Source organism: Arachis ipaensis, chromosome B3, assembly GCF_059453495.1.
Source record: "Arachis ipaensis isolate K30076 ecotype BB chromosome B3, ASM5945349v1, whole genome shotgun sequence".
Taxonomy (NCBI): Eukaryota; Viridiplantae; Streptophyta; class Magnoliopsida; order Fabales; family Fabaceae; genus Arachis; species Arachis ipaensis.
The window spans coordinates 12,414,230-12,440,980 of NC_142438.1; the positions used below are offsets into that span (position 1 = coordinate 12,414,230).

Below are 26,751 nucleotides of genomic sequence, written 5' to 3' on the forward strand. Positions count from 1 at the left end.
CGAAGTCTGCAGATCACTAAGGTAGCAAGGAAACTGCCAAAAGAAAATGTGAGTGCATAAGTGCATTGAAATGACATTAAATGGTTTCAATATATAGATCATGTGACTTTAATTTGATTATCAAATGTTAGTGGTCCAAAATTAGTAATTTGCTAATGCAACCTTTCTTATATTAATTTCTGGTTTCTGATGAGGTACGATAGGAATATTTTAAATAGCAGATATTTGATCTTAAGATCAAGGAGACTTCAAAGAGACTTGGTATACCAAGTGTTTAATCTTATTCAAACTTTAGTAGGAAAAGAAGTTTCACTTTGATAAGGTGGCAAAAATTGTGAATCCTAAAGAAAAGTATCTATATATATATATATAGTATACAATAATAATTGTAAAATATTTTCAAAAGTATTGCGTTGTTTTGAAATTGATAGAAGATACATAAATTTATTTATCTTATATAAAAATGATTATTAAAGAAAACGTGTATGTTTTTGGTATGAGAGAATGTATATAACGAAAAACGAATATGCTTATGTTTGGTGTGACATTGTCACATTATCCTTCTCTAGTTCCCTCAAATTTATATAACTGGATAAGTCAAATGATGGGAATTAAGTATTCAGTGAAATAGTAATCTTCGGCAAACAAATCTCACTCACACTCTCTCCCTCAATATTTTTTAATGCATCACTGATTCTGAAGTTTGAACCCAACAACTTGATGTTAATTACACAGTACTCATGTCCTAATCAGTAATTCATCAAGCAGACACTAAAATAATAATAGGGAGAATTAAAAGATGACAACTCAAATCAAATAAAAAGAAAAAAAAAAGTCAAATTCAACACCTCAAGTTTTTCATAAACTATGACACAATAGTTGCACCAATACAAGTAATAAATAAGCACAATCAAATATGCTAATTATTTTCTTTTTGAGTCACTGTTATGTTATCTTGATAAGAAAGAAAATTATTCTATTCTAAGGAGTATAATATTTTTAGTATCAATTATTTTATATTTAGAATTTGAATTTGAAATAAGTCAACTTACAGATTATTAAAGAAAAAATATTTGTCACTTATTATCTCAAAAAAATATTTAAAATTATGAATTAGTCTTTAGCTGTCGAATTGGGAGATGGCGTAGGAAATAAAAAAAAATACCATAAAGCACTAATTTTTTTGGCTATAAAAGGGAATACAGAACAAAGCACTCTAATACATTACCTCCTCTTTTGTTTTCAGTTACTTCAAAGTTATTATCTTCAACCATCAAGTAGGAACTGAATTATTGCACTTACAATATGACAAGCACCTCTCAAGTTATTACATGCAAAGGTATGAAATAATTAACCATTTAAGCATTTGAACATTATGTTGCATTTTCATGCAACTGTATTCATAGTAGACATGATTAAATACATAAGAACAAGAAAAGAGTGGCTCATATTATTAATTAGAGTATATCATGGTATGGAAATTTCAGCTGCAGTATGCTGGAAGGTTGGAGAGGGTGTGAAGGTTGAAGAGATTCAAGTTGATCCACCAAAAGCAACTGAAGTTCGACTTAAGATGCTTTGTTCTAGCATCTGCCACACTGATATCTCAAGCATTCAAGGATCTCCTATGGTTAAGACTCTTTCTCAGTACTGTTTTTGTTTTCTTCTCTATGGAACTAACTCCTATGTTACTCTTCATATTTCTTCCACTAATTAATGGTACTTTAATGCTAACAATTTGCAGTTTAATTTTTATCCACTAGCACTTGGACATGAAGGAGTTGGGTAAGCTCCATACACTCTAGACTCTATTTGGTAATTGTGTCATAAAAGAAATACAGAGACTCAAACATAAACCTATTTAGAGAAGATTAGCAGAAAAATACAGAAATAGGTGAAATTTGACCAGTTTTTTTGGCTACGAAAAAGAATTTGTCTAATTCTCTATGTTATGATAGAATTTGTCCAAATTTTTTGCTACTAAAAATACTAAGGACATTAAGCGCTGTATTTATGTATTTTCATTCATGATACACTTACCAAGAATAACCTTATACCTTTCAATTCTTTCCCATAGACTCAAATCATGCTAAAGAAACTTGTTGGGATATTTTTTGAATCATCCATGCATAATGAATACCATCAACTGCAGGGTTGTAGAAACTGTTGGGGATGAAGTCAAGAATGTGAAAGAAGGCGATACAGTGATTCCAACATACATAGAAGAGTGCCAAGAATGTGAGAATTGCATTTCAGGGAAATCAAATTTGTGCATGACATGTCCTGTGAGGCTGACTGGCTTGATGCCAGATAACACTTCAAGGATGTCCTGCAGAGGCCAGAGGCTATACCACCCTTCGAGTTGTGCCACGTGGTCCGAGTACACGGTTATTGATGCTAAATTGCTGGTCAAAGTTGATCCAAGCATTGATCCAGCCCATGCCAGTTTCATCTCATGTGGGTTCTCAACTGGCTATGGAGCTGCATGGAAGGAAGCCAAGGTTGAAAGTGGATCAAGTGTTGCTGTCTTTGGTCTTGGTGCTGTTGGATTAGGGGTATGATTATCTTTGTCACTGCTATTTTGAATTGGTTATGGTTTTTAGCATTGAGTTTGATTAAAAATGAATTTCATTGTAATGCAGGTTATAAGTGCAGCAAAAATGTTGGGGGCAACTAAGATAATAGGGATTGACATAAATGATATGAAGAGAGAAAAGGGTGAAGCTTTTGGAATGACTCGCTTTATAAATCCAAATAATTCTGATAAATCTTCTTCAGCATTGGTGAAGGAACTAAGTGGTGGAATGGGTGTGGATTATTCCTTTGAGTGCACTGGAGTTGACCCTTTGCTTACTGAATCATTAGAAGCTACAAAAGTGGTTAGTTTCATTTTCAATAAGTTCATCTTCATAAATTTTTTGTCTACAAATTAAATTAACCTTTACAAATAATTTTGTGAATCTAATTATAGCTTTCTCATGTATAGGGTTCAGGTAAAACAATAATACTTGGTTTAGGAAATGAACCCTATGTATCATTAGGTCTGTTTACTATTGCTTTTGGGAGAACTTTGAAAGGGTCGATGTTTGGTGGGCTAAAACCTAAATCGGACCTACCTCTCATAGCTGACAAATGCATTAATCAGGTATGCTCAATGTATATACATAGCATAGATTAATTATATCTTGTACGTGTCTAATAATTAGGGCTGGAAGTGAGTTGAGCTGAGCCAAGCTAGACCAAGCTCAAGCTCGGTTCACAAAAATTGAGTTTGGCTCATGGCTCGGCTCATTAATAATCGAGCGTATTTCTTAAGCTCAAGCTCGGCTCAGCGAAAGCTCACGAACTGGCCCAAGCTCACAAGTTGGCTCAAATTATAGAAACATAAATATGTAATCTATAATTCTATATCAATAAATTATAACTTATATATTTTAAAAAATATTTAAAAAGATCAATTTTATATATTTCTATCTATCAATAAATTATAAATTTTTTATTTATGTCCTACATCAAAATTATATGTAAAAAATAAATATAAAATTTTAAATAATTAAGATAATTAATATATATATAATATTAAAAATATAGATTAAATGCATATAAGATATGTGTATATATATAATTGAGTCAGCTCACGAGCTAATGAGCTCAGTTTATCCAAGTTCAAGCTCGGCTCATTTAATTTATGAGCTCAATTCCAAGCTCAAACTTGGCTCAGTAGCTCACGAGCTCAGCTTATCGAGCTATTAACGAGTCGAGTTCGAACTAGCTCATGAGCTGGCTTGACTCATTTCCTGCCCTACTAATAATAGTAATGTAAATGTCTCACAATTGTGATAATTGGACCATCTATTACCATTTTTCAGGAATTTCCTCTTCAAGAACTATTCACCCATGAGGTCCAATTAACAGATATAGAACAAGCATTTGAGCTATTGAAACAACCCAATTGTGTGAAAGTTGTCATCAAGATATAATATTATTCTAACAACCGAATCAAAAAGAGATAGAGCAAATCCTCAATAACGGGAGTAAGGATCCAATTCACACACAGCACCACATGACTTTAGAGAAGTGGCAGAATCTGCTAGCTCACAAGGTTCGAATCCTGAGTAAGCGCAAGAAGTTGTAGAACCCATAATAGTAGTGGTGTGTGTTATGTAAAAGACCCAAAAAAAAAAAAAAAAAAGAAACGTATTCTAAGAGTTGTTATCTCTGCTTTGGAAAAAAAAATTATTTTGTTGTATCCGTAAACTACGTACTATTGTTTCACACATTTTCATTATGTATTTTATATTGGAATATGTATTTTATATAGGTAGTTGATTTGATACACATGATATGATTGTTTTTTTTTTTTCTTTTTGAGTTTTTGTGGACACCATGCGAATGATTTAAGCTTTGAAAATAACTCGGATACTTTGCATCACGTCACGTTTTTTGTTTGCACCATGCATAGATAGGATCTAAACAATCTATATGGGGTCATATCTGCATCTATAATTTCAAGAAATGTGGATAAGGTGGAGTCATATCATGAAAATGAACTTTCAATTGCATGGACCATGCTCCTATTCAAATCAGACATGAAAATAGCCAATGGCCAGATACTGTCTGTCTCCCCAACAAACATCACATGGTACGCTGTGCTTTCTACTTCAAGCTAAAGAGATTCTTTGGCATTCTAGTGAGCTATATATGGAGGAAAGGAAATTACAGGGGGATCGTTTATCTTATGAATTCCAATACTATGTAAAATTGACTGACTTTAATAATTTCCCCTTTAATACTAACGAAGAGATGCAACAGTGAGACTAAAAATAGTTTGAACAGATAATCTCTAAGTCAATTGCTAAACAGTTTCCTTCATAATCTTGAGTCTTTAATACATATTATGTAGGTATGTGTGTATATGTATGTAAGCATTTGTGTTTTGTTTTATTATCAAGTCCAAACAATGTAATAAACTAATAATGGCTTTGATAGGAATCAATTATCCACAAAAAAAAAATTCACTTATATGATGTTCGCAATTCAGAATTTGACAATCTATTAAGTCCAGCAACAAGATTTTCCTTCAAAGGAAAATGTAGTATTTAACTATTTATTTAGTTCCTCGTAATCCATCATTCAGTCATCATTGACAATTTGACATTAAAATGAAAACAAAATCAATTTGTAGACACCTCACATGTTAGCTTCCACTTCAGGATCACTTGCCATCTTTGCAGCAGGTACATTGTTATTGCCACGTCTCAAACGTGAAGAAACATTATCAATGGCATCATTCAGTTGGGTTATCTTTCTGTTCAATGTTTGCCTGGTCCTCTGTTTCCAGGAACAGCATAACACTTATAACAAAAACATGATATTCTAGTGGCATATACAGGCCCAGAAGAGTTGAATGAAAAACTGTAATGTGAAGCAAGCCAAGTTACCTCTAATCTTCCGTCATAATACACTGGTCTCTTTGCCTTGCGAAACCCATATTCGTTCTCATTTAGTAGAGATCTTCTGATCTGCATTATACAAAACCATGAAGACTTCCAGACTCGGGCATCATTAGAGGCTAGAAATAGGAACAATAAAATACATGTTACAAGAGTGCTGATGCATGCACTCACTGAGAAACAAGGGAAGAGGGAAAAATTAAGAAAGAGTTAAATTGAAAACAAAAAGGAGAGAAAGAGAGAGAGAGGGGGGGGGGGGGATTTGACACAAGAAAAGGGTGATTGTGACGAGTCACTTAGGGTTAGGAGATTTGTTCATGCATCTTTTGCCTACGAGAAAAATGTGAGTAAAAATAACATTTATGCAACAGTATCACCACTGATACAAAGATGGCCCTTATTATAGCTAGAAAACTAGAAAAGAAAATAAATGCTACAAGAAGCATGAACAGCACAAACTGAAGTATCTAAGGTTTTGTAAGAGAACATGTATGGTATTACCCAGCATAAAGTATTGATTTGGAAATCGAAAATTTTCAATATCGTGCTTTCAAAGACATACATCACAGTTGTCCAATTAAAAATAATTAAATATCAATGATACCAGGGATATAATATTTTCAAATGTAGACATCTACCTATAGTTCTTCTGTCTCCCTCTACATCTTTTCTGGGTTCATTTGAATAACATAAACCAAGCTCATAGATCACACACTTGCTAGACACAATAAATTTGAAATTTCGGGGAAGCAATCACCTGGGGGGCAAAGATATAAGCTGCAGTCCCAAGAATTGCACCTCCCATAAGAAATCCAGCAAGAAAATCCACACCTCCACCTCCACCTTCTCTGTAACAGTACACAAGGGAGGCAACAAATGAAAAGAACAATGACTCTATACATATTCTTGAAAGGCAAGAAATAATTAAAACACAAGTGCCGGGAATGAATTTCAACACTACTTAGCCTCCTAGCCCCTAGCATTCAAAAGCTAAGCTAGAACAATCGAAAATCAAAAGGAAACGCTGAATTTCTTTAACAATGTTGTTGGTGGTGACAAGTATAGAGTAGGTTCATACACCTCCCAATGATAAGAAACTAAACTATACATGCTTCCCCGTCCTTTGCAGTTCAGTGAAATTTAACATGACTTTATATCTGGTCTACTCCAATATGTCTTAACCTTCTCATTAGAGGATGCTAGTATCATGTTGAGCAGAATATCTAGCATCACATCTTACAAAATACAAGAGTATCAAGTGTAATATTAATTATATTTCAGAGTTTTCAATTCAATGTGTATTATCGAAAATCGAGTGCGAGGACAGCGAATTTCATCAAAGCTCTAAAGGTAGTTCAGTATAATTTATTCTATCCGTATTAGCAGGAAACTTAATTTTATTATTGCTTTTTCAATCATGCTACATGAACACTACAAAATCGGCTACTATCAATCACTCCGTACAGGAATACGGAGTAGCTCCACAATATCTAAAAATTTTCATATTAAGATACGTGTATAATTAACAATGAGCCTTATGAATCTAACTGCTTAAAAGAATTGCAATACGGCTTACCGGTATTCTGCACAAATAGATGACCTGCGATTCCTGCTGACAGCGGAGTGTGATCTTCTCTGAGCAGTGAGCTTAGGCCCAGGCCCGAGCTCAGGCCCAGATCCAAGCCCAGAACAATTACGCTTTGTTAAACATAGCTCCTGAGATGCCTTGACATGGCCACCTATTCACCATTCCCAAAGCAAAGAATCACACATCAAGTAGAAAGATATAGAGAAAAGAAATTCATTCGATGCTTCTAGAAACCTAAAAATGTTGAGTCTGCAAAACCGTTGAATTCAAGTTCATTTATGGATCAATCGTAGATAGAGAAACGCATAGATCTTAGCAATGCAGGTTCAGCAAAACCATTGAAAATGAAGGATGTGAGATTAAAAGCGAACCGAAAGTGAAAGGATCGAAAGTGAGAAGAAAGAACCTGGAATGGAGAATGGCGCAAAAGAAGCAGTCAATGCCATAACACAGACGAAACGAGAGAGAAAGAGAAGCTCTGGTTTTTTCTTCTCAGATGCTAAGCTACTGAGCTAATAAGCTTTGAGAAGTAGTAGTTAGTTAATAAGACACAAAATCGTAATTCACGGATCAAATATGGACAGAGATATTATCACAATTAGTGTATTTTGTGTCTAAAGGACACAAAAACTTTAACAAAGGAACATAACGCATTTTTTATTTTTTTATTTTTATTATTTTTCTTAATTTATTATTATTATTATTATTATTATATATATATATATATATTTAATTTTTGAATGAAAAAAATGAAAATAAATTAGATTTTTATAATTTGTTCTAATTGATCACCAAATAGAATACAAAAACACAAAATTTGGTATTTTTGTATATTATGTCTTATTCTCAGTGTCTTATCTTGTCCTATTTTCAAAAATAAACGCAGTCATATACGTTTTTAGAATTTTATTTTTTTTTCTTTTCTTAATTTTTATCTACTAATTATTTTATTAGCTAATTGATAATTGGTTTTTTAAGAAAGGACATGTATAGTGATTACTCTTACTTCTTATCATATCAAAGTAATTTCCATTGTAAATTTTGAGTGTTTTTTCTTTCTGAAAAAATCTTAAATAAAAACAAACTTTTGGTTAAAAATTTTTGTTATGGCTCTTTATTGTGTAAAAATTATTTCTATTTATGAAATAAAGAAATGCAGGAACTTTTAAACAAGTTTAAGGTTGGTAGTAGCAGTTAGAAAATGGACAAGTTTGGTCTTCGTCGGTCAGTCCGCCATCATTATTATAAATTTATAGGTTGATCCGCCTTTATCAATTGTGAATTGTCTGCCTCTCGCTTTCAAGTTTCCATCGCCAACCTGTCATGCTATTATGTTTCTATAGTTAGTATTTGGTACTAAGTTACTAATTATTTATGGATTTCAATCAAAAGTTCAAATCATACATTATAAATTGCACCGAGAGAGAGACCCCCAATTTAAATAGTGCAGCAAAGCACGGCGTTGTACTTTGCTGCCGAGTAATTTTGGCATGTTGCCTAAAACAATTGGTCTTTAGCTGATGATCTGAGATTTTTTAAATAAGAAATTCTACTACTAGTAAAGACCAAAAGTAAATATTGGTAACTTTATCACGTTCTAAAATAACTTTGGGGAGGATTAACCAAGCAAAGGGGTACTTGCCTGTTAAGTATTAACGCTTTGGCTAATCTATTATAAGTTACATAACCAAATGAGCAAATCATATAAGTATGGAAGCTGACAAAAATAATCTCTAAAGGATTGTTAAGATAAACGAAAACTTAAAAAAATTGTATTATTTTAATAAAAATAATTGAACATGATATACAATTATACACTCAAGGTTTTAAAACAGTTCTATTTTCTAATATTTTTGTAAAACTAATAATATTTTAACTTTTTAAAATTATTTTTTTCGGCGCCAAAATCTTTCTATACATTTATCCGTCCGTCTTTCTCAATTATAACAATAGAAAAGACTAATAAAGAAGCCAGGAACAAAGGAAACCCTGTGATTAAAAAAAAAATAGTATCATCCGCAAGTTCCTAGTAACATTTCTGAATTATGTCGGCCGGAATTCTCTCTATATACAAACAGCCGTAACTATTTTATCTGTAACAAAAAATATAACACCAAAAGCAAGTATTTAACTAAGGAGGAAACCAAAAAAACCTTATTGACTCTAAAGGGGGCTCATGAAGGTGGATAAGGGTTCCTACATGATAGGCTATAGCTTTTATCGAAGGCATATGCAACAGATAATGTACAAGATTAGAGATATACTAGGTAGATTTTATTTGTCTGTGTATCTCCCAAAAAGGAGAAACGAAGTATTCACATGATGCCCATCAGGCGAATGTTCAGCTTTTGGAGTTGGTTTGACAGGTTCCTTATTTGAAGATGGGAATGATAGAGACAGGGAAAGAGATGCAGCAACACTGTCATCACCCTCTTTCTCATCCGCCACTACTTCAGGTGGCTTTTCCTGGTTATTTTTCTTGTCTCCATCCCTGACAAGAAAAGGGAACATACCCTTACGTGGTGGTAGTGGCGGTGCTGGCGGTGGTTGTGGTTTTGTTTCGCCCCCCAAAGCAAGCTCTAGGTTTGGAATCCCAACTTGAAAGTGACCCTCGTAATCACAAGGCCCCTCCACTGGCATGCCATTAAGCATCAAGCGAGAGTCATTTTTCTGATGCAAACCGACAGGAAAGAAGGTTCTTTCCATAGTTCCAAGGTCCTCATGAATGACTTCATCTAAGCAAGCTTCGTTGCATCCTCTACCCTCAACTGAAGAGAAGGTACCGGGATGGTTTGCAAGGGCTGTAAAACTGCCATTGAAAGATTCCCTACCACCTGAACTGCAACTTGCATAAATTTCACCGAAACCTGACTTGAGCTTCTTGCTGGAAGTTTCTCCATCTTCCAATTTCTGATAACTATCTGCGGAAGCCTTCAAAACTGCATCTGAAACATCTATATGCTCAACTCTTTTATCAATGGTTTGCTCACAATTGGTGCCTCTTATAGTCGGATCATCTTGAAAGGTTGCCTCCATGTTAACATTGAGATCCTCTTCTATCAGTTTCCTTTTAGGCCTTCGCTGATCTTCATCATTGTTAGTTCTTTCTGAAATTTGATTCTTTGAGGTATTGCTTGCAGCATCTATCTCTTGTTTGCCAGCAGAAGGAATCCCAGAAGACAGAGAGTTCTCCTTCTTGACTGAAATATCACAATCAATTTTTGTTTCCAAAATCCTGCTACTTACATGCGTTCCCATTGCTTCAGGAGGTGTGGGGATTCTGTGCTTCTGCACAAAGCAAGAACATCAAACCAACCACTCTACATATTCCATAATCTATGAAATCAAAATAAAATTTGAAATTTTAAACTATTATAAATCACTGACATCACAGCATTGACAAAGAAAATTTTTAGTATATCAAATTAAGCATTTAAGAGAAGTATTACCGGAGGTGAACCTGGAGAGTGCATTTGTTGGCACAATTGTTCACTGCTTGTCGGATTCTTTGATGCAGATTCCGTGTTGATTCTACTATCTTGCCTCTGTAAGTTTACTTGTGGACCCAAACGTGCCTGGTCAAAAATAGTTTCTTTAATATCAAAATCCCCACTTAAAACAGTATCGCCTTGGTCCATGGAAGTGGATGAGAGAACTTCACTGCAGGTTTTACCACAAGCAATTGGTTGTTCATCCATCCGCATTGGTGAACAGTGGGTTTCAGACACAGTCATCACAGCAGTCAGAGAACCCTTCTGAACTGACAACGCATTCAAACTGGGACTACAAATCTTTTTTGCAGAATCAGAATGATTCCTCCTCTGCCCTCTAAATACACCCCATAAGTAAAACAACATATTCCAACCTGCAGATAAACATGAAATTAAAACAATTAATTTTCTTATGTTGTGATATAAATTATTAGTGGTTCTCACAAGGAACGATTAAAAATCCATACGCTGAGAATTTTCAGGAAGCTGATTGGAGGGGAATATAAGAAGTTCAACACCATCAAAAATTCCTTTAAGCGCTAAATCATTTCTAATCATGTGATCCAGTAGACCCTTGTAGTGTCTCTCGTAACTGCATGAGAAAATTATTAAAAAAAAAGTAGATAATTACTAGACAGAAAATCAGAGAAACGTGTTTTCAATTTTTTATTTGGCAGCTTTCTGTCAATAAAAAAATGATATTCATATCCTTGCCTTTCAATGTCTTTGGCAAAAAAGTAAAGTGCAATATTATCTTCCTTTGCCCCGCCTTGATGAAATTGTGTAGGCCACGTGCTCAAGCGAGAAACTTCATTGAGGGAAACCTCAGGAAGAATCTTGTTCACTACCTCAAGAACTTTAGGGGAAGCACATGTGGATAAATGCGCTTGAATACCAGTACATAAGTCAGGCGGCTTTCCACTTCTATGCATTCGAAAGACACCTCTGCATGAAAAACAAAGCATGTAGATCTTACTTCAAAGTTAAACATTATAACATGAACAAAACAAGGGCAATCAAGAATAAAGAGAAACTAGCTTATCACGAAATGTTACACACTGCCAAATGTATTCATATTCTGGAAAGACTGATGTCTTTGGAAGAACACTTGAGACAGCCAAAGCTTGATTGCAAAAGTCTCTAACTACAGGATTTCCAGGAGTAGGACCAACAGATTCTAACTTTCTAGGTTGTGATCCAAAATCAGCTGGACAAAAGCTATGTTGCTTCGAATCATTGGAAGACGAAGTTTCAAATGTAGGATTCTGAAGGATATCCTGCCTCACTTTTGTTTCTTCAGTAGAAACAATATTCTTTGGAGTGTCAATAACAAACGCCTTATCTTGAGAAGTGACTTCGGACCTCATGTCTATGGCTGATGTAAGAAACTTCTCAGTTTGGTCAGGCACTTCTTTCCTCTTGCATATTTTGGGCCTTCTAAGTAAAGCTGCCTGGATTGCAGCTTTCAGTCTATTATCTTTATGTGTTTTGTCTTTTGAACTGTTTGGGACAGTGGCTGATCCTTCCAGGCCAAATTCCTGTTTATCAACCATGCAACATTCTGTAGCATGGCCTAAATCCTTACATTTGTGACAGAATGGGCTTTCAGAAGCATTAGTAAGACCAGACCTCACACAATCACCAGAACTACCTTTGGTTTTATCAACCTGATTTGTTATCTCTCTTGATTGAGGCAGCCCATCTAATTGAGTTTCATCACCACTGGTTGATGTTCTCTCTGAAATTTAAGGAATCAAATAAGAGGAAATCTTTGCAGATTTCATAGTTCAACTTAGTTCTAAGCACAAAATGACAAGATGAACCAAAAGATGATCCATTGAAACTAAAATAAGACAATTTCATAAGCGATGCTGTTCCTAAACTGAAACAAAAATACCTAGACAGCTAATTGGCATGTAAAAACATCATGTTAAAAAATAAAAGTAACATAACAGGAAAAATATGTTTCCCATCAGGACCACAACTGAACTAACTAGAGGGTCCAAACACTTACGGCTTGTATTATTCTTAGACTTCAATAATGAATTTGATCTCCCATCTTGGTTGACCTTAAATTCGTGATTGTTGTTAATTGTTGAAGGTTTAGCAGTTTCGCTACGAGGGGTAAGCTTCTGATCACTCTTAGATGTCAGAACAGCAGAACTAGCCATGGTTGAACAAACAACAGGCCGATCAACCCTAGAGAAAAATTTCCTATGAGAGGCACCTGATTCTTTTGCTAGTTTTGATCCTTTTTGATCCGCAGTAGTTCCAGGTTTGGAAGTAACCATTTTGACTTTTGATTCAGTGGCACATGAATGACCCAAATTTGAGGATTTCAATGAACTAGATTTGCTTATCATTCGTCCTGGCATCTCAATATTCTTAGAGGTATGTTCACCAGCCCCTTTCTTCTTTTGCGGGACATCATCAACAAGTTTGACTCTGGGCTTGGAATTGATGTTGTTGAATGAATTTGACTTTAACAATGTACCTAAACAAGAATCCACAGCTACATAAATAAACAAAAAAAATATCTTAGGAAGGTAGAAAGGTGTTCACAAATGTAAAATAGATCCATACTCTTAGCTGTTTGACTCCGAGGACCAGCAGATAGAGAACGAGCAAGTTCTATGTCATTGCCATTGGAGTGGTTACAAATGGAGGTCTGATGATCAGAGTTCAACTTTCCTTTATCAATGCTCTTGAACGAAGACTCTCGCGACAGTGGAAATATTTTCTTGGGGCTTGACCCCTTTGGTGACCCTTTACTTGATTCAAGAGCTTGCCTTTTCCCTGCCTTTGCCCATTCTTCACCCTCAGAAGGCCTTTTACCAGATATTTGCGCAGTTGAACAAACTTTATGGACCTTTTTCTCTTCAACATCTGCAACCAATAAATAAATAAATGAAATCAGAAATCTGTGTTTGAAAAAAATTCACAGATATGCTAACACGCAGCAATATATGTGGTGCTCGATATGGTGCCCTAAACGTAAGCAAATTCAGCATGAAAAAGAAATGTGTGTGAAGCAGCATAAAGAATAAAGGGTCTGAAATTTGAACATTATCCTGTTTTTCCCATGTACTACCATATGTGAAACTTCACTCTTACCCAGCCGATGTTTTTCAGTCTCCTCAGCATACTTGCATTCTTCACATAACCAGTCACCTTCTGGGACCTTTTCGAGCATTTCTCGCATGCAATAGCTGATTCAAAGAAATAAGAATTATAAGTCATTTCAGTCAATGAGAATATATGGTAATCTAATAGAAACTAGGATTGTGTATGGAAGGTTCATATGCTCACGTGTGCTCTGCACCATCACTGCATCTACTACATATTGCAAGTAGCTCCTCGCGACCAGCATCTCCACAGATGTCACATACCTTTACCTATTTTCCAGTTAATAAAATCATGAAAATGCTTTTCCTTGTCATAAGCAACATAAATTTTTTTTGCAAGAGAAATGAAAGTTTGAGTAAAGGAATACGAAAGTTCTTGAATGATTATAAGCTGAGTAAATAGCATTTGCAAATCATTGCCCTATACCACAACAGAATCATTGAAAAATTCAAACCAGTACAATCCACTCCTCACATTTTCATCTTTATCAAGTTTAGTTTCAAAGAGAAGTATAAGAACAGTAAAAGGAAATGTACCCACATCATGCTCAACATCTGAGTCATCGCTCTCATCTCCAGATTGAGCTTCGGGCTTGACGGGTGATTTAACAAGCTCCCCCTGCTTCTCGTGCAGTCCATCATGGGCTGGAACTTTACGATCTTCGTCTTTCACATCACCAACACCATTGTCACTATCTGCTTCTGACTTTGGATATACTTTTGCCGAAAACTTGCTAGTAGTGCCATTAACAAGGCCTTTGTTATTTGCAAGAAATTTTTCACCTGAAAAATTAGCAGTGATTATCTCCTTGGTTGGCGATGACTCAACATTTCCAACACAGCATTCTGATGAATTCTCTGGCATATCTGCATCTTTAGAAGAGGGTATCTCACACAAGCCTGATATATAAACAGATGGCCCACTTGTAGATCCTTCTGCTCCTAAGTGACTAACTGAGGATGAACTACATGAAATATTTGTTTTGTCTGCATCTCTTTGATGGCTATCACTAACTAAATTAGCATTACTGTTTCTACTGATACACGAAGAGCTGTCATCAGGTCCTTCTAAACACTTGGCATCGTGATACTTCTCTGATAAAGTTTGTGTGGTTTTAGCATTTTCAGACAGAGATTCATGACCAGAATTAACACGAAGCAAGTTACTGGTTTCACTGACAGCATGCTTCAATCTTTCACAAGCTGTACTCCTATGAGAAGATAGATCACTCACATCCATAGAAAACTGACTGGGTTCCCCTGATCGACAATTTTCATCAGAGCATTCTTCAGCCTTTGTTCCAGTTAGAGCTCGATTAAGATGCATGCAAGATGAACAAGGAGCTGAGCAAATATTACAAGTCCCTGATTCAAGTTCCATATCAGCGTTCTGGATCATAGAATGTTTGACAGACTTTTTTTCCCCCCAATTCTTGTAGTACCTGATGTGTAAAAACCAATGTTAAAGGAAGTTGACCATTGATTCAGACTTCGCTAATCAAAAATAGCTCTCACTAATTCTTTCTACAAGGCTAAAGTTCCATCAAACAACAAATGAGATCATCAATGTATATCGATACCCTTCACCTTTATTTATATATAGTTTTAGTTCGACCTTAGGTCCTTGACTTCAATCATAAATTAAAAATTAAGTGACAAGGCTTACAAAGTAGTAGAGATGAAAGCTGGTTGGTTGTTGATTTTAATGTTCATTGCTTAACCTCTAGGGAGATAATAACATAATCAAGAATAGTATGGTAACTGATAATGGATAAATCATAAATGGGAAAGAGATTATAAATGACTAAAAAAAAATTCAGAAGCATTGAAGTTAATTATTCCTGATGAAACTTAGCATTCATTAAAATCAAAGCATCTAACTTCTAACATTGTCATAAATAATAAAAGAAGGAATCAAGACAAAATTATCAAACTACAATGTGCTCCAAATGCAGTTGCCACTATACATATTTGAGCTAAAAAGAGAACAGATTGTGAATTCCAAACTACATTAACAATTATCATCTAGAAGGTGATCCCAAACTACATTAACAACTATCATCCATCCTAATTCTTGCAAACATAAGAGCAAACACCTTGCAAGCACTAATCCATAAATTCTTTCTCTGAAAACCAAATAACATATTCAACTATTGCAAATTTGCATAACCACATATAAACGCTAAGTCTATTAAACTAACCAATAAAACATGCAGGCGAAAATTTCAAAAAAAAGTCCTGTAATCAACCCTAACTCCAAGACACTGAATCAGCTCACCCTATAATAACAACTAACAAGTACCAAACTTAACAAAACAACTTCCCACATAACTACAGATATGAACGAAGAAAAGAAAAACAAAATGGATATATATAAATATAAACAAATCTGAATAATTAATATAACATGTTACCCTAAATAGGAATGGATTCAGATAATCACAAGCGTCTTGCTTCCAAACACATTGCAAAAGAGTCCGGGGCGTTCAGCCATTGGCGTTGCGGCAATCAAAGCGTAAAGTGCCTTTAAACGACGCCGTTTTGAAGCCACCAAAAACCTCTCTCCTCTCCCTTTCTTCTTCAATTTGCAGAAAATCAGAGTTTCTAGCTTTCTGTGACGACAACACCGACCAACCAAAAATGCACGAATTCAAAGTGCGGATACAGAAAAACTTAAGAACACACGATCCGATTAGAATTCTTGTTCCAATTTTTATAGTAATTGATAAATTAGCAATCAGTTCATAAATTGTTTTCTTCCCTTTTCTTTTTTTCCCCTCCCTCTGTGATCTGAAGCGGTGAAAAAAAGAAAACAAAAATCTCAGAGATGAGTTTTTATCAAATGAGAATTTAATCAATTTGTCCATTTATATAGGCTTGTTTGGGTGAGCTATCTTTTTTCGAGTTACATTTTTTTTGAAAGATCTTATAAAAGAATAAAAATAATTTTATATTTAAATATTTCATATAAAAAATTTTTTTAATTATCAATTATATTTGAGTATAATAATATAAAAATGTTTTTATGTTTATTTATTATATGAAAATATCTTTTTAAAAAAAAATTTATTTAATAAAAAATAGAGATTATCGTTTCTAAAAAAAATTTTTAATAAAAAAAATAAAAATACTAAAAAAATTATCAAAATAATAACGCACAAACAAGCAGCTGCTCTCTTTCGTGTCTCTAAAACTCGTGTTTTTTTTTTCACACGAATTTCCTTTCGCTCTTCCCTAAAATTATTTTTCCGCATGCTGCAAAATAAAATTGACAATAAATATAACTAAATGCAAAATTGAAAAATGATTAAGGTACTATATTAACTATTAAGGATCTGTTGGATGAATTATTAAGAAATAATTTTTTTGAGTTATTTTTTTAAAAAAATTTTTAAAAGAATAAAATAATTTTATATTTAAATATTTTATATAATTTTTTATTTATTAATTATATTTAAATATAATAATATAAAAATATTTTTTGTTTATTTATTATGTAAAAATATATCTTTTAAAAAAAATCTTTTCAAAAATTTTAATTATAACTTTTAAAAATATTTTTTAATATTTTTTTTATTATTAAAATTTTATAAAAATATTAAAAAATAAAAAATTATATTAAAAAAATTCTATTAATTTAATGATACTCAAACAAGCATATAATATTTTTTGTATTAGTTTCGTTAATAAAATACTAATGTGATTAATTAGTGTATTATACTATTATTTTTGTAGGTGTAAATTAAATTAATCTTAAATTATACAGAAATTATTTTAGATATAAAAAAAATAGTGTGTTAGTTAAATATTGGTGTTTGGGGTGTTTTACAAAGATGTAGAGGTGTCAGAAACATTGCTCAACACGCAGGTTCTGTATTAGTTTTTCGTAAAATGAAAGCAGCTTTATCAGAGATTCCCAGCAGAGATTCGCCACATGTTGTGTTCTCAGGCAATATGCAGGTTCCGTGTTAACGTAGAAGAAATTTTGTGCAAATTTTCGAGACAACTTTATCACAGATTCTAGCAGAGATTCGCCACGTGGCAGCTGCAGAGCAACATGCAGCATCCGTGATACTCTTTGCAGAGATTCTCCGCATGTTCCCAAGGTGCATTGATCAATGGCTCCAAATACGCGAAAGTCACGTGTCTCCATCCAAGCAACACGCAGGGTGCGTGGTAACGTCCTTCCACCACGTGTCGGTCATGCAGCAGCATGCAGGTAATGTGTTGACTGCTGTCTCTATACAAGAAGCAAGCGTTGCTTCGGGAACAAGGGTCATTTACAGTTTAGTTTGGTTCCGGTGTATAAAAGCGGAGGTGGAGTGGGGCTTGGCTTCATTTCATTTTCATTCCCCCCTTCACTATCAACATACACTCTCATCTCATCAAGCCATAGTCATCAGCAGCAACGGTTTTTTTTTTTTTTATTGTGTTAGGAGTAATTAGTTAGTTTTGAAGTTGAGAGTAAGATTAGAACATCTAAAATTACACGTGATTATACATCTGCAGAAGATCATATCATCAACTCCTAACTATGTAAGTTTATTATTTTCAGTTAATTTGTTAGTATTTAGTTGGTTAACATTAGTTTAGTAGTTTGTCACTATTTATTTGAATAATTTTTATCTAAATAATTTTATTAATGAAATTAATAGAAAATATGAATATGAATAATAAGAAATTTGGAATTTTGTAATGATTGTTTATTTTATTTTCTATTATTAATTTATTATTTTTGCTATTTATTAAATTAATTTCTTTTGTGGTTGAACTTTATCAAGCTAATAGAAATCTTCTATCCCGTAAGTTTGACCAGCCAGAGACGTGGCATTCGGCGATTGACCAAGCCTTACAAACTATCGAATTGTACCAGCTTTTGAGAGTTGAAGTGATCAGAGAAAATTCTACGATGCTATCTGCTCTTGTGGAAAGGTAGCGGCCAGAGACGCATACGTTTGTAATGCCAGTGGGTGAGGTTACAGTGACACTGGAAGACGTATTACACATATTCGGCCTACCGATCGATGGAGAGATTGTGACCGGTTGGACCGATAGCAGTCACGACTTCTTGGTCACCTAAAGCCTCGCGATATTCGGCAGCAAACCCATCGTGAGCAGTTCCTCCAAAAGCTACATAAAGCTTTCATGGGTTCGCCATATTAGAGACACACGACCTTTAGACACATGGGAGTCTGTTAAGCACTATGTTAGGTATCACATTTTCTGTCTGCTGGGTACCACCCTCTTCGTGGAGAAGTCGACGGCATATGCCCACGCGAAGTATCTACCACTGCTCCAAAATTTTGATCAGATCGGCAATTACAGTTAGAGGTTAGCTTGTCTCGCGCACCTTACAGGTCAGTGTGTCGTGCATCATGGTACGATTGTAAGGATATGGATGGTCCACTTGATTTGTTGTTTATTTAGGCATTGGAGCGTATGCCATGGCTTGCACCCATTCCCCGGCAGCAGCTTGTAATTTAAACTCTGTAAATAATGTTCTATGTTGCATGTAGAGTCATCATCCAGGACCCGACACATGGATGTCTACGAGCACGGCATCTATTAAGCACGCAATTGACTTTATGGAAGAGGTGAGTATAGGTTTTAAGGTTTTCTATTATAATTTATGGTATTATTAATAATGTAATGGCCCTCGCAATATTTTGTAATTTGTCTGGAGGTCGTATGTCGGCATCATCATACATGCTGAACTATACGCATATCTTGATGTCTTTGACACGGTAGGGCCATTGGTGTCATTCAAGTGTGTCGAATGGCTTCCTGCGGACTGAGTGGTTCACCAATACGGATATGCACAATCCTCCCTCTGGCAGCACAAGTCATACAAGTTGACACGCATTGATATACTCTTCGGGGAGTACAGTCCCATGACTAGCGCGGGATACATGACGAATGGATATAACAATGGGAGAACCACCGCAACAGTCGTCTGCGAGATCGGGATCTGCAACCAATCGTCAACTTTACCCCGTCTTCCGATTACCGGAGTTGGTACATTGGATCATATGGGATGTACCTGAGGTTGTCGGATGTCATTCCTCAGCATCAACCGCATCAGCCACCCCAGTAGCCACTCCAGCATCCCCCCAATAGCCAGCACAGCCTTATGCAGTGTTTCAGCCATTTCTTTATCATCGTCCACAGATATCTCGGCATGACAGCTCGAATCATGGGCAGTCGAGCCATCACAGCTCGCATCACAGCAATTAGTCGTGCCATCACAGCCATCAGTCTTATCGCAGATCACATCACAGCCATCAGTCGCGCCATCACAGCCATCGGTCTCATCGCAGATCACATCACAACCAGCTGTCTTATCACAGCCAGCACAACCATCACCCTTATAGTACACGGAACCACAAACGAAAATGTATTCTCACACGCAAAACTCACCCCTCATATGTATTTCGTATGACCTCACCGTTGTGGTAAACCACTATATTTGCAGTGTCCTCCATCGCACCAACCCTGGAGGAAAACACATCTCTCACAATGAAGCAAAATAGTTACGAGTTTCGGTTTTTATAGGCAGAAGACTCGCATCGTAGGTTATGTGTTGCAACGCCATCCAACCAGTGTCTGTCATGTGTACAACACGTAGGATGCATGTTACTTGCCAGGCTACCACGTGTAAATCACATATGATGCGTGTTGAATAGATGTGCGCCACGTGTCAACACACGGATGGTGCGTGTTGCATTTGATTTGGACAAGTGTCCAACACGTTGGGTGCGTACTAAGTCAGCACGTTACCTGTATGTTGTGTGCCTGCACCTCTGTAATATTCACCCACCTGTATATTCACCGAAAATCTATATTTCCAGCAAAAACACACCTCTTTATTCCATATTAAAATTCTTTAGCCTAAATTATACCCGCATAAATTATTTTGATTCCCAAAATTTGAAATTGTGAGACATTAATGCATAATTAATACCTCCTATTTTCCTTCCTATTTACAACATTTTCTTTTGATCTCTTTTTTGTCTCATTTTCACACTTTATCGAATAAAATTCCTATGATATATGTGGATTAAATCAAGCTATTTTTTTGGTTTAATCAAGCTATTATATTGACATAAATTTTAAATTTTCTCTTAAATAAAATAAAAAATCTTTATTTAAAAAAAAGATGATATTATTTATTTGGATACACTTCTTTTTTTTAACTTAGGAATTAGTTTGTTTAAGAGTAGGTGAACTGCCCAATTCGCCTAGTCCTTCTACTTTAGTCATTCAATTATGTTTTTATTGATGTTGGTCAAGACAAGACGACGGTGGTGGTGATAGTAGTGATGACGATGGAGTAGTTGAAAAGGAGAATTATATGAGAAAAGATTTGGATAATATTGATAAAGAGTTGGGGATTGAAATAATAGTGATAACAATGATAAAGGATTTTTTAAAATAATTTAAATATTTTATTTATGGATATAGATAATTTAGACACAATTTGTGTTTTTGTGTTATATTATTTATCTTTTTTACACCGTACACGAGATAAGACACATTTTTAACAAATAAAACAAGTTCACAGTGACACGTGAGAGACGACGCACTCAACATATCTCGTTTACACTATAAATGAGATATAGTTATAATTAAAATGTTTACACTATAAATAAGATATAATACGACAAATTTAAACCAGCTATAAAAAAGATTTGCAAGTATTAATCTTCCTCACAATTCACCCCTTCTTCATTCTTCTTCTCGGTTCTTTCAATAAGTTTAGTAAAAATATCTAGTAGTAAATATATTTTTATGAATGTATATCCTAATTGTTACATGAGAAACAATGATGATGGAGTTGTATTTGAGTGTGATAACCCTATCCTATTGTGTACTCGTCGTTTAAGTTTTCTATTTGAGTTAAAGAGCTTAATATTAACGAGCATGAGTGTTAATGAGACAAAGGAGGTTAGAACTGTTGGATATATGTTGTTAGCACCGATGAAAAATAGAGTATTTTATTTTCGTGTTTTTTGGCACGATGGCAATGAGCATGTACGCCTAATGTTTAATGTCCACGGAAGAATCATAGCCCAACAAGTGATGGATCTTTTTGCAGAGGTTGATGATATAGGCGTATGGGGTGGAAAAAGGCCAGGCGGCCTGCCAGGGGCCTGCAACATGGCCTGTGTTTGGCCTGGCCTAGTCTGGCCTGTTATAAAATAGGCACAGGCTCAGGCTGTTATAAAAGCCTTATTATGTTAATAGGCCAGGCCCATACTCACTAATTAGCCTGGCATGACCTGTCAGGCTTGTCTGAGACTTTTAATATATAATTACATATATAAATAATTTTTTATTATTAACAAAATTATGAGATATTTTAAATTTATTATATTTAATTATAAATAGTTTTGTATATTTTAAATACTTTAAAGTTTAACAATTCTTATAAATATTAAATATGACATTTTACAAATAAATATGTTTATTAAAAAATATTTTTTTAAATAATATTTTTATTTTTGTAAAAAAAAAATTAACAGGCCTTTTAACAGGTTTCAGGCTAGACCAGGCTGAATAACAGGCCAGGCTTAGTACTTTGAAAAAAGCCTATAGCAGGCTGCAGGCCAAGCTACAGGCCAGGCTCAGGCCAATCAACTACATGACAGGCCAGACTTGTTAAGAGCAAAGCCTGGCCTGACCTGGCCTGTTTCCACCCCTATTAGGCGGTAATGGTTTTGGGAATTTGAATTTTGTCCAAGATGACCCACCTATTGCATCACCCCCTCTCCACTGTGCTAGTCCAGTGGCCACATAGACGAGAATATTGAGGAGTCAGATGAAGAATACATCGCGGATGTAACACCCTACCACACAGAACTTTACGCTTAAGTCGTAAAACAGAGGTGGTATGGTATTACGACCTTTAAAATAAAACATATATATGTGTGTGTGTGTGTGTGTGTGTGTGTGTGTGTGTGTGTGTGTAATAGTCGAAAGAAGGTAGTATACTAGGAGCCTTGAAGAGCAGGTAAAACAAAATCGTAAAATTAAAAGCGCAACACTCAAGATTAAGGATTACTTGCGTACGAAGAAAGCTATGGTTCACTAACATATATATACAAAAGACAATAGTAGAGAGTCAAGAGTACAAAATAACAAGCTCCTAACTCAATCTGCGAAGCTAAAGCTGGTCGGAGAATATTTATATACATATATACATAACCCAAGGTCTAAAATACATAAATAAAACCCTAGTTCTCCTTAAACCTCTAAGAGGTACAAAAAAAAACAAGTTGTTCGGAGAGTTATATACATATGACCATATATAAAATATACATCAAAATAAGGTCCCAAAATGTACTTCACTGCAGAACTTCAGACGCCAAGCGAGGTGCCTCTCGACCTGCATCTTAAAAACAACAATAACGTATGGGATGAGAACCCCCGGTTCTCAGCATAGTAAAGGTGCCACGTACATAAAACATAAGGTCCTAGGAATGCCAGAGGCAATCCTAGAACGCCGACACTCAAGTTATAAAACTTAAAAGGGCTAAAACAGAAACCATAAACAGGTTGTCTTCTAAGGATTCCTAAACCTAACTAAAACTTAACTAGAACACTAAATCTCTCCACCTTACCTCCGTTCCTCCATCTCCGATGAATTTGCACAGACAGATAAGCAGATAATGGCAAACACAGGTAGAATACAAGTAATACAGATAACAAGTACAACAATTAGCATGTTATAATCAATTAGGCATTCTCAATTAATGCACAAGCAAGCAATTCAAACAATATGCACATGATGTATGCCTGTCCCATGACTGATGAGTCTCATCTGTCGGTTATCAAGTCAACCCGACAAGTCCGGCTGCTAAACCTTGGACTGTCCCCTGACGCGCATCCCCAAGAGTCTATGCATAAATTTTTCTCGTTTATATATAATTGCTCAATGGGGGAACCTTCCCAGGAATTTATAAGTGCCCGGTCACCTCTTACGTCGTAGGGTCAACAGAGTATCAAGTCTCAACCTGGAACACGTGGTGGCAAGCCACGGTACTTTATCCAGAAAAACTCGTATCTTAGATAAAATTGAGTGTATAAGACTCATAACATTCATAACCATTGCACAATCAATAATTAAAGCCATGGCACCACATACACTCCAAGTATTCACATTTTCATATATAATTCATTAATTTTCCAACCCTGCTTCACTCCCAAGTTGCCACAATTTCCTAACTCCATCTTGTTACTAGGCTTACTAATAAGATCTAGGGTTAAAAGAATGAAAATAGAGGTTTAGAGGTTTAAAATCATGTTTAAAACACTAAAATCCCATTTGCTGAAAATAGGGATCTCGCGTACGCGTGGGCATGCATTTTTTTTTTTTGAAAATGGGGGGTTACGCGTACGCGTGGGAGTGCAATTTAGCCCATTTCGCAAACGCATAGCCTTATCCATGTACACATGTACGTTGGATAGAAACGACCCTTCGCGAATGAGGGGTATGCGTACGCATACACTGCAGTTTGATCAGAAATGGATAAGTCTGCAGAATTTCAATTTTACATACGAACTTCCGACGCGCATATCTTCCTCATTTTAAAACATTTTTCATCCGTTCTTTGAACGGAGTAAACTTCACGGACTCAATTTTCATATGAAAAAAGTTTGAAATAATTTGGAGGTCCGAAGCCAAGTTATAGCTCACCAAAGTTTGGCTAAAAATCAATTTTACACAAAATCTCAAACCTCAAGTTTCATTAAAACCCAACATCAAATTCCAGCCTCCTATACATATATTCAACACAACAACATATCATAGCATACCAACACAGCACTACAATCCCCTCATCATACCACAATCAATCATACTTTAATATTACACAATTTCATACTTAATTTCTTACTTTCATCAACAAGGTTATTAATAATCCATCCTATATGCATAATCAACACCATCAACATATCAATCATTATTAAGTCACTATTTTAGCATTCTATTCCCGTCACAACAATAATCACCAACACATGCTCAATCCATATCATCAATCATTATCACAAGTGCTAAGCATTCAACATACTTAATCCTTCCAACCTATCTTATGATTCTCTAACCTAAGTTTTCACAAGACATTATATATTAAATATGAGAAACCTAAATCATATCTTGGCCGATTTTCACATATAACCCGAGACACCACCAAGGCACCAAACACAGTCCCAAAAATCCAAAAATCTCCAAAGCAATAACACCCAAACTCCTCCAAGCCTCCAATGTATACAATCAAGCTCCAATTTACATATACACAACCTAATTCACATATATCACACATACATTCCCAAAATTCAATACCTAACATACTCAATTAAGGAATTAGCTAGAGTTCTAGAATTCTCACCTTACCCAAATGTCATATAAGCAAGAGTGAATGTTTTTCTCAAGCTAATCGAATCCTATAACATCAAATAACCAAAATCTCAACACCATTCTATATAATTTTTGAAAATTGGGGAAAAGAGAAGCTGAGAATGAAAATGGAAGTTCCATACCAATCTACGTATCGGGCTTTGTAGAACTTGATGCCGCGGACGCGTAGCCGCAAACGGTGCGACAATCGGAGTTCAGAGCGAGAAACTATGTGATTTTGAATGAAAATCAAGGGTTTGTGAATTTATGTTCTTCCCCCCTCTTTTGTTGAGCTTCAGCGTGACTTGCTGAATGGAGGAAGAAGAGTTAATTCTTCTTTAAGTGTTTGGGCTGATTGGGTTAGGCCTTTGGCCCATTTTGGGTCCGGTTCGATCAGTCCAGCCAGTTTGGCCCAATCTTAAGCCAAGTTCTTTAAAGTTAGTGTCGAAATTCTTATTTTAATTAGCTCTATCACATTTTACTATAAAATTTATATTTCTAATTTTTTTTATTAATATTTAATTTATTGATTAATTATTCACTAATTTCACGGTATTTACAGCAGACAGCAATAAAAGTAGTTCGACTAGGGATGACGAGGACTTTGTACCTAAGACCCCGGTAGGTATAACAATTCAATATCTTATGCATGTCCCATAACCAGCAATATCTGTAGTGGATCGATGTGCTGCAAACCACAACGAGTAATATGTTCATGCTAGCATGGCGGATCTCCAAGACAAACTATGGCATTTATCAAAGTCGGCTAACAAGAGGAGCCACCTGATATGAACCTAATTTTTTGACTTATCTGTCATCAGGTAACCCCTGATCAGTAGCAGGATGTAGCACCTCGTATACTGACGAAAAGTGGCTAGATCTGCACCAGCTAGCATATGATGTACTCGCTCCCTGAACCATGTCAGGTTAATAGAAAACGACTCCTTTCTTTACTCCCCTTGAGTATGAGGAGGCCTAACTCCTCTACCCACTCCCACGTCAGGTGTTGGTATCATGTCTGAAAATTCCTCAACCAGCCACCCACTGATTTTCTATTAGTGCGTAACCCAAGATGGTACGCAACATCTTGCAGAATAATAGTGCACTCACTTTAAGACAGGTGGAAAGTTTGAGTATTTGGAGTTTGGACGTTAACGCTCAACAAATGCAGAAATCAATTATTGTAAACAAACAAAGTTTTTGAATTGTACCGTGTCTCCGAAATTAGTCTCCCTCAAATAAGGGTAAATAGTGTTCAGTGGTATAAGAGTGTGGCTAATTCGTCTCGGAAATAGGAGGTGAGACCTCTATTAACAGTAAAATATAAATTAATAAATATCATATTTAAAAATAAAATTTAAAATATAAAATACAAAATAAATAAATTAGAATGTACTAAACAATTATTTCAAATATCATAATTTAATTTTTTTTATAAAATTACTAAACTTAATTTTCAGCATACATATTAAAATAAAATTTATTAAACAATTAATTCAAATATAACAATGGTTATTAAAATAAAACATTTCTAAATAAAATATTTAACAACTAAAATTTTTAAATAAAACATTTAACATATTCATTTAACAAAAATTTCAACTAATATTCAATAACACAAATTACTAAAATAGATATTAACAACTAATAAAAACTAAATTAGCAAGTAACATAACATCTAATATAATCATATATATTA

General features: G+C 35.0%; 3 protein-coding genes across 4 annotated transcripts; 1 reads left to right on the forward strand and 2 right to left on the reverse strand.

Annotated features, from left to right (window-relative positions):
* Window positions 1-1,214: 1,214 nt before the first annotated feature.
* LOC107629621 (8-hydroxygeraniol oxidoreductase) lies at window positions 1,215-4,338 on the forward strand. The gene is made up of 7 exons (XM_016332445.3): window positions 1,215-1,339; window positions 1,488-1,630; window positions 1,745-1,785; window positions 2,153-2,555; window positions 2,643-2,879; window positions 2,987-3,145; window positions 3,870-4,338. Exons 1-7 carry the CDS (start codon window positions 1,306-1,308, stop codon window positions 3,978-3,980), a joined length of 1,128 nt encoding a protein of 375 aa, XP_016187931.1. The 5' UTR covers window positions 1,215-1,305; the 3' UTR covers window positions 3,981-4,338.
* A 658-nt stretch (window positions 4,339-4,996) lies between these two features.
* Window positions 4,997-7,657, reverse strand: LOC107629625 (uncharacterized). The gene is made up of 5 exons (XM_088507736.1): window positions 7,448-7,657; window positions 7,030-7,192; window positions 6,211-6,301; window positions 5,442-5,522; window positions 4,997-5,331 (listed from the first exon to the last, which is right to left on the reverse strand). Exons 1-5 carry the CDS (start codon window positions 7,485-7,487, stop codon window positions 5,191-5,193), a joined length of 516 nt encoding a protein of 171 aa, XP_088363862.1. The 5' UTR covers window positions 7,488-7,657; the 3' UTR covers window positions 4,997-5,190.
* Window positions 7,658-9,010: 1,353 nt separating this feature from the next.
* On the reverse strand, window positions 9,011-16,909 carry LOC107632513 (ASI1-immunoprecipitated protein 2). 2 transcript variants are annotated; one of them, XM_088509463.1, is made up of 12 exons: window positions 16,817-16,909; window positions 16,072-16,533; window positions 14,199-15,099; window positions 13,842-13,927; window positions 13,647-13,741; window positions 13,116-13,418; window positions 12,547-13,026; window positions 11,592-12,270; window positions 11,247-11,477; window positions 11,000-11,124; window positions 10,491-10,906; window positions 9,011-10,329 (listed from the first exon to the last, which is right to left on the reverse strand). In XM_088509463.1, the coding sequence occupies exons 3-12, from the start codon at window positions 15,054-15,056 to the stop codon at window positions 9,316-9,318; spliced, it is 4,287 nt and encodes a 1,428-aa protein (XP_088365589.1). In that variant the 5' UTR covers window positions 15,057-15,099; window positions 16,072-16,533; window positions 16,817-16,909; the 3' UTR covers window positions 9,011-9,315. The 2 variants fall into 2 exon arrangements, with proteins under 2 accessions (XP_088365589.1, XP_088365588.1); XM_088509462.1 differs by lacking the exon at window positions 16,817-16,909 and having other exon boundaries at window positions 16,101-16,501.
* Between the last annotated feature and the right edge of the window lie 9,842 nt (window positions 16,910-26,751).

What these genes read in the sequence shown, in the direction of transcription:
- LOC107629625 (XM_088507736.1), bottom strand. Translation starts at nt 7,487, where the DNA reads ATGGCATTGACTGCTTCTTTTGCGCCATTCTCCATTCCAG. An exon ending in TGCGCCATTCTCCATTCCAG is followed by an intron (nt 7,193 to 7,447) that starts GTTCTTTCTTCT and finishes AATGGTGAATAG; the next exon opens with GTGGCCATGTCAAGGCATCT. An exon ending in ATTATGACGGAAGATTAGAG is followed by an intron (nt 5,332 to 5,441) that starts GTAACTTGGCTT and finishes TCCTGGAAACAG; the next exon opens with AGGACCAGGCAAACATTGAA.
- LOC107629621 (XM_016332445.3), top strand. Translation starts at nt 1,306, where the DNA reads ATGACAAGCACCTCTCAAGTTATTACATGCAAAG. An exon ending in CATTAGAAGCTACAAAAGTG is followed by an intron (nt 2,880 to 2,986) that starts GTTAGTTTCATT and finishes TCTCATGTATAG; the next exon opens with GGTTCAGGTAAAACAATAAT. An exon ending in CTGACAAATGCATTAATCAG is followed by an intron (nt 3,146 to 3,869) that starts GTATGCTCAATG and finishes ACCATTTTTCAG; the next exon opens with GAATTTCCTCTTCAAGAACT.
- LOC107632513 (XM_088509462.1), bottom strand. Translation starts at nt 16,123, where the DNA reads ATGTGTTTGGAAGCAAGACGCTT. An exon ending in TCGGAGTCAAACAGCTAAGA is followed by an intron (nt 13,027 to 13,115) that starts GTATGGATCTAT and finishes ATTCTTGTTTAG; the next exon opens with GTACATTGTTAAAGTCAAAT. An exon ending in ACTCTCCAGGTTCACCTCCG is followed by an intron (nt 10,330 to 10,490) that starts GTAATACTTCTC and finishes TGCTTTGTGCAG; the next exon opens with AAGCACAGAATCCCCACACC.